General features: G+C 45.7%; 1 protein-coding gene across 1 annotated transcript in view; it reads right to left on the bottom strand.

Annotated features, from left to right (window-relative positions):
- Positions 1-1,099: 1,099 nt before the first annotated feature.
- C5H4orf50 (chromosome 5 C4orf50 homolog) overlaps positions 1,100-7,654 on the bottom strand; it is a 49,682-nt gene continuing 43,127 nt past the window's right edge. The window contains exons 10-12 of the mRNA XM_033856394.2: positions 6,370-6,418; positions 4,302-4,423; positions 1,100-1,345 (exon numbers count right to left, since the gene is read on the bottom strand). Coding sequence (XP_033712285.1) covers positions 1,100-1,345; positions 4,302-4,423; positions 6,370-6,418 — 417 coding nt within the window. The remainder of the gene's footprint in view (positions 1,346-4,301; positions 4,424-6,369; positions 6,419-7,654) is intronic.

Raw genomic sequence — 7,654 nt, 5'->3', positions numbered from 1 at the left:
CGGAGGAAGTAAGTGGTGCTGGGTAGGGATGAGGCAGTGACTCTTTGCACCTGGCTTGGCAAAGGGCTACTCTGCACATCCCCCCTCTGGTGGCACACCAAGGTTCAGTTTCATCCTCAGAGCCTTTGCCCATGCTGTTCCCTCCTTCCCCACCTCACCCATGTACTGAACACCTTACCTCGTTGGGTCTATGGGCTCTGCTCAGCCATTCCTTCTGGAATGACCTCCCACTCCCCAAAGCCAGGCAGAACTGGCTTCAAAGCCCTTTGTCTCACATCTCATGGCACACTTAACCATGACGGCACGGTCAGTTGTTTACGTGTGTGCCTCTGCTGCCCTGTGAGCCCCTGCGGCAGGGGCCAACGTGGACTCACCTCTTTCTCCCTCATATCATATTGCCTGGTGTATAGTAGATGTCCACAAATGTCTGTTGAATGAATGGACTTCTCAGAAAGTTCTGACTGGTTTTAAGGTTTTAAAATGTGAAAGAGATAATTACTTAAATTGTCTCCTTTGGTAGAAAAAAAATCTTTTAAAACATGGGGAAGGGCCCCAGGCAGGAAAATAACAAAACAGTTCTCTGCAGCTGACAATGTTAGGAGCTATTAGATCAGGGCAGAGTCTCCCAACCCCGGCACTGCTGACATTTGGGCTGGACAATTCTTTGTTCTAGAAGGTTGTCCTGTGCACTGTAGGTGTTTAGCAGCATCCCTGGCCTCTACCCACTAGATGCCAGTGGCAGCTTCCCAGCTGTGACAACAAATAATTTCTCCAGACGTTGTCAAATTTTGCCCTGCGGGATGGGGGGATCATACCCAGTGGAGAGCCACTGGGCCGGTCACTCGGTAGGTTTTGGAACAGAAAATATTCCCTTTGCTGCCTAGATATTTGCAAAGCTGGACTCCTAAGAATTTGCAAGTCCAGTATTTCTCTTGAATTCTGACAGTCAACACAGATCCCCAAGCCACAGGCAAAGCCACTTGCCACTGAATGAGGGTTCTGATTGCTACCAATTTCTTAAGACGTTCTCTGAAAGTTCTGCTTCAGATATTTACGGAGTCTAGGAAATGGCCCCAGAGAGTAAGTGGTCCTATTCCATTTATAACTCCAACGGTGATTTATTGACCTGGGAAGTGCTGCAGATGCTTTGTCGAAGTTCTTGATGCAAAGCCAGGATCCTTGCGGGGCTCAGGAGCTCGGGGGATGGCAGGAGGTGCTCAGCTTGGAGGCCAGGCCAGGACATTCCACCTTTTTCTTGCAGACGTTGTACAGGGAGCCCTGGTTCCACAGCGATGGAAGCCTGGCACATTCCAGGGTCGGGCGTCGGCCCCGAGGGCCAGGGAAGCTGGAGGCAAGAGCACAACGAAATGGTCTCTACTTTTACACGTCCATAAAAGCCCCTTTGGCCCCACAGTTTATCCAAGGAAGAGATGGCAACAATAACAAACATTTATTGAGCACTTTCTGTGCCAAGCTGCTATTACATGTCAGTGAGGCACACGCCATCAGCACTGAGTTATAGACGAGGCAGTGGGGATTGGGGTGGGGAAGGCTCGAAGCCCAGGCCATCTAAAGGCCTGACAAGAGGCGATCACCGACGGTCTCTCCATAGAGTCATGTCCTCTGTAAATTTTGTTGTTCACGGTGACAAGAGATGATGACCTTTCCATTAAAAGGAAAGCAATATCCAACCTCCTACTCCCCTGTTTTTGTTTTTTTTTCCCTCTAAGCTCAACCATAAAATAATTGTGACATATGACAAATCTGGTTACTTCCCTTCAGAAATGACCTCATTTTCCTTCTAGGTCACTAATGCCCTGGTGTCGTTTAGAGTTCGTTTTCACCATGGGAAGCTCGTACCAAAAGCCGGCCCAGAGAGACGGCTTGCAATCTGTTTTTCCTAGGGCAGAGAGCTCTGCTCCCCAATGCCTGTTACAGCTGAACAGAACCAAGGCTGTGGGCAAAATGCAATGCTGGGGATAAGGACAAGGTGGCTGCATGAGCTTCTAGAGAAAGAGCCCAACAGCCTCCTCCTACCGCCTCACTCTTCATCCAAATCTACCCAACAAGGCCTCCTGTGGACCGGGTACTGTGTAAAGCACTCGAACAAAGACATTTACATGGACTATTCTGTCCTCTGGCTATAAAGAAACAAAATTATCCTGTGGCCTTGAAATCATGTCCAATAAAGGAGGAGATTTTATCCAGCAGCATTCTACAGTGTGGTGAGAACTCTGAAGAAGGTTGAGGAACACTTGAGAAACTTGGAACCATAAGAGTATTAAGATGCTCTTGGGTTCATGCATTCATTCAATTTATGCTCCAACTATTTCCTCCAAAGCTTTGCTATCAGTTTCTGGCCAGTATCACTGAGTGCAGACATTGGAGGGTTTTTTTCTCACATTGAACTCCAGATTGTAACCTCAAGGGGGGGCAGGAGAGACAACTCTCATCTCCCCAGTGAAGGCCCAGCACAATCTGGACACATAATGACCAGAGCATCAGCTCTAGAACCAGACTGCCTGTGTTGGAACCCCAACTCTTTAGCTGTGTGACCTGGGGCTGGCTACTTACCCTCTCTGTGCCTCACCTTTTCTCACAGGTGAAGTGGAGTGAATGTCAAGATCTATTTTGTGGGCCTATAGTGAGTACTGGAAAAGCTGATGCATTGCACATAGTAACCATTCAAGAAATGGAAGCAGGGGTTTTCTTTCTTATTGTTGTTCTTATCAACATCATCATTATGATCTCCTAGACTCCTCTCTCCTTTATGCTGCGGCCTCATTTAATTGCTTACCAATCCCCCAATGCTTCAGGAGCATTTGCCCCTCTGTCTTTGCAGGTATCATTCCCTTTGCCTAAAATGCCTTCTACCTGCTTGTAATAAGGTAGGTCAAAGATCAAAAGTCAGATGTAATTTTCCTAGAAAAAGATCAAAGCTGGAAAGAAGTTCTCATTACTAGATAATAAGCCTGCAGATAAGTAATTTGAAATGAAAGTCACCAGTTAGAAAAAAAAGTTTAAGGTCAATCAATAACACCAGCTGTCTTTTATTGAACACCGCCTGTGGCAGGCAGTACAATAATTATGTTATGTGCATGATTTCATTGAATTGTCCCAAAGACCCCGAGAAGTAAATATTAGCTCCATTTGTTAGATTAAAAAAATTAGTATGAGCATGAAGGCAAGAGAGAAGCCACAGGAATAAAAGGAAGAAGAAAAACAATAATAATAAGTTGAAATAAAATGCCAAGAATAAGATCAGTTTCTTCCTAAGTAATGGCTGCTTTTTTTTTTCTTTTTTGAGCATCTCTTATTTTCCAGAGACATATTCAACTCTGCTTATCTGATTTTATCCTCACATCAGCAGTAGGCAGCATTATCCCCATTTTACAGATGAGGAGATTTAAGCACAGAAAAAGTAAGTAATCCACCCAACATCACACTGAATTACAGCTGAGATTTGAACTCAGGCCTGTCAGACTCCAAATATCATAAGTAAAGTAGGTTTTCTCTGGGAAAACAGAGTGCTTCTCTGGTTCTGACTGATGAGGACATTTTGGACCAAACCTCCAGCAAGAGCATCTAGGAAAGCTGGACAAAATATAGCAAAAGATCTATTTGAAACCATCTGAGAGCTACAAAGGCTGTGAGGATTTGTGGGACTAAAATTCAAGATAGGACAGAAGCCAAGAGTAGTTGGCCCAGACTGAAGGCTGTATTTCCCTCCAAGTGAAGGTGAAGCCTGTGTGTGATTGTGATGGCTGAGAGACAGAAAGCTAAGCAGAGATTTTGACAGCCTCATGGAGTGGGAAGTGGCTGGGGAAGGACACTGATAAACATTACAGGTTTTTGCTTGGAACCATGAAAGGCTATGCCCTAAGAGTAAGAGTGAGCAAGAAATAAAACAGATCTCATAAGTACTAAAATTCTCTCTGAATCAGTTCTGATGTGCAGAACAAAGGAAGTCCTGTCTGGATGAAGACACTATTAAATTACATCTTCACATTTTCACACATGATGTCTAGCACTCAGTGAAAAATAACAAGACACAGAACACATGCTATGACCCAATACACAAAATTTAAAAACAGATAATAAAAAGAGACTAGAAGGGGAAAACAGAGGGGTGCTTGGTGGCCACTTTCTAGTTCTGGACCTGGTGATGTCTTTATGGGCACATACCACTCCATGACAATTCACTGAGCTGTACATTTCCAAGTTGTTCCCTTTTCTGCATGTGAGTTATACTTTCAATAAAAACATTTATTTGAGAAATTAAGTGACTGACATCCTCTCACCTTCAAAGAACCCAGTTGAGCTGTCTGTGCTGGCCACTCAGCCTCTGGAATAGGCCAGGACTCTGAATGCAACGGTCTTTGGAGGACACTGTCCATTTCAGGATTCAGGAGGTATTTCTGAGCTAGAAGAGAATGTTCTCAGTCAAGCCTCAGTTCAGACGTCTATTCTAAAAATCAACAAGTCAGACTTCCCTGGTGGCGCAGTGATTAAGAATCCGCCTGCCAGTGCAGGGGACACGGGTTCAAGCCCTGGTCCGGGAAGATCCCACATGCCCCGGAGCAACTAAGCCCATGCACCACAACTACTGAGCCTGTGCTCTAGAGCCTGCAAGCCACAACTACTGAGCCCGCGTGCCACAACTACTGAAGCCTGCGTGCCTAGAGCCCGTGATCTGCCACAAAGAGAAGCCACGACGAGAAGACTGAGCACCGCAACAAAGAGTAGCCCCTGCGCACCGCAACTGGAGAAAGCCCACGCGCAGCAACAAAGACCCAACGCAGCCAAAAATGAATAAACAAATGAATAAATTAAGAAACACCCTATATGTCATAAAATAACCTTAAAAAAAAATCAACAAGTCTCTGAGCTTTTTCATTGTCTTTCATTCCCAGATTCCTTCACCCCACAACAGAGGCCCTCTTGGGTGCATTTGAACTCTGAGTGCCACATTCACAGCCCTCTGATGGTACTGCCACGGTCTTGGGATATCCTAGAAAATTGCCTGCCTGCTTCACTGTCCACTACCAGGCTGTAAGCTCCTTCAGCACAAGGATCACCGCCTTTGAAGCTGACTCATTTTTGTAAGCCCTACAACACCTATCAGAGATCTGGCACACGGCAGCCTTCTAGATATGCTGAATGAATAAGTAACTAAATTAATCTAGTATATTTCCTTCTTTTAAAGGTGAGGAACCGAGCCCGGAGAAGGGACGACACTTGCATAAACTAGTGGCAGAAGCAGGACCAGCTAGAATTTATGCGCCTCCAACTGTGAAAACAGATGCCAACTCAGACTTTAGGGATAGAAGACAAAGGTACAGAAGGGCAGGCCCATCCTGACCAGCTAAAAACTGAAGCCAGGTACCTCTTCTTGTTTCTTGGTGCCCTGCAGTGTGTCAGGCACTAACACTTCTAAAAAAGATCATGTTATCCTCCTTTTAAAGATAGGCGTCTGGGGCTCAGAGAGGTTAATTAACTCATCCAAGATCACACAGCTTTAAGAACAGCATCTAGTAATAAGAATTGCTAAGTGAACAGTTATCAAGAGCAGCTCAGTTGCCTAAAGGTAACTCTATCCATACTTTCTTCACTTTTATATTGAGCACCTGAAAACAAAGTAACCCTAAACAAACCCTTAGGAACCCCCCTCCCCCAGTGCCGATAGTACACTGCACTTGTAAAACAAGGCCCAGGGAAATTCTCTCTGGCCAGATAGCATCTTAATTTTCTTGTTAACAATAAGAATAACCCCACCCATGTTACCATCTAAGTAACCACTGTTGGTATTTTAGTTTATCTTCTAGCCTAAGTTGCCAATCATTCACAGATGTTCACGTACAGTTGTATCATTGTAGTCATCCGATACATTCCATTTTGTATCCTTTTTGAACTTAGTAGGATATCCTAATTCCCATGCTATCCCATGGTCCTTATCAGCACCATTTTAGTGACTAGCACTTCATACTCAGTGAATATGGGTTAATTAACAATACTGGAGTTTTTCTCCACAGTTTTTCACTGTTCTAAATACCCTGGTATGAATATGCCTGTCCATTGAGCTTTTCCACATATAGAATTATTTACTTAGGATAAATTTCCGGGACTGAAACTACAGGGCTGCAGAATTTGCCCAAGTGGCAGTATTTTTCGAATGCGTTCTCCTTAAGTAGTGAAATGAAAAGGCAGAGTCAGTAGGGAAGAGAGTGCAAGATAGTGGGGTCAGGTTTCCTTTAGTCATCTGTACTTGACCGTGGGCTTTTCTCCACCCTGGCCCACCTGTCAGATTGTCCTGCCGGTGTGGACTGTGTCTGAGCCTGCAGACTATTCCTAACTGAAAATCACACTGACCTCTGACAACCGTTGTCTTCTCAGACTCGATGTCCAGGTGATGGCTCGTCTGCAAGAAAAGACATCTCAGCAGTTATTCTTCATGACACAGCTGGAAAAGCCTTCTACAGACAACTGCAACTGGAAAAATCAGCCCCCTCACCGCTGCAGAAAGTGCATTCTAGGACCAGATCCACTCCTCCCCGTGTGTGCAAAAATACAGGCAGGACCTCCCTTCTGCCTACAATCCTCAGAGGGGTCCAGGATTTGCTCCCAGGGATACAGGTGCAAGGAAAAGCTTCCACTTCCTTTACTCAAATTGAATCTCCAGAGGGAAACTGATGACTGCATTTTAAAAGCTGTTAAAAGGGAGAAAATGAGGGCAGCCGGACGGCAGAGTCTCCAGGAGAAATACTCTCTCTGTGTGGAAGTCCCTTCGACACCTTGTGAGAGCTGATTGCTGAGCTGCACGGGGGACTCCTGACTGAGTCACCCAGGAAACCAGGTCGGGCTGGACCTGAGTCCCTGCACCACCCCCTGGTGGACTAGTCCTCCTGGACCCCACATGCACACAGGAAGAGGTGAAGCGGCAATGGTAACTCTGCTCTGAGAGCACTTCACTTACATCCCCTAAAACTGTGTGTCTTTGAGTAGCATGACCCTTCACACCCCAGTGCCTTTGCTCATACAGGTCTCCCAGCCTAGAGGGCCTTCCCTCCATCCTTCCAGCTACTAAAACTCTTCTTTTTTTAATCCTTCAAGGCCTATTTTGTGTGCTTCCTTCTCCAGGGGTTATATTCCCAAATAAGTCTCCTTCTCTCTGCTCATTGCTGTGTTGCAAGTGAATGCTTTTGTTCACACTTGGGTTGGGAGCTAGTCTTACTAGACACAGACTTCAAAGTGATACTGAGGTTTCATTGACTTCTGTGTCCACAGAGTAGCCTCACAGGCACTGAACTGCTTCTGGAGTCACTGCATTCAGTACCTGATCAGAGATCTATAGATCCTTCCCCTGCTCTCTGCTCCTCATTTATCCCATAGGCCTGGCAAGGCTTAGAGCCAGGCAGCCTCAGGTTGAATCCTGGCTCTGCTGCTTACGGGCTCCATGGTCTTGGCCGAGTCAGCTGAACTCTCTGAGCCTTGTCCTCTCCATCTGCAGAGTGGAGCCACTAATATGGTACTTGCAGGGTTTTGTCAGAGTGAAATAAGAATGAACATCTGCTAAATGTTCCACATACAGTAGCAGACGGATAAAGACTCACCCTACACACTCCACTCCCCCACCTCTCTCCCCAGGTAAACTTTT

This window comes from Tursiops truncatus, chromosome 5, assembly GCF_011762595.2.
Source record: "Tursiops truncatus isolate mTurTru1 chromosome 5, mTurTru1.mat.Y, whole genome shotgun sequence".
Taxonomy (NCBI): domain Eukaryota; kingdom Metazoa; phylum Chordata; class Mammalia; order Artiodactyla; family Delphinidae; genus Tursiops; species Tursiops truncatus.
Note: the sequence above shows the minus strand (reverse complement) of the source record. Positions and strands in the feature narration are given on the sequence as shown.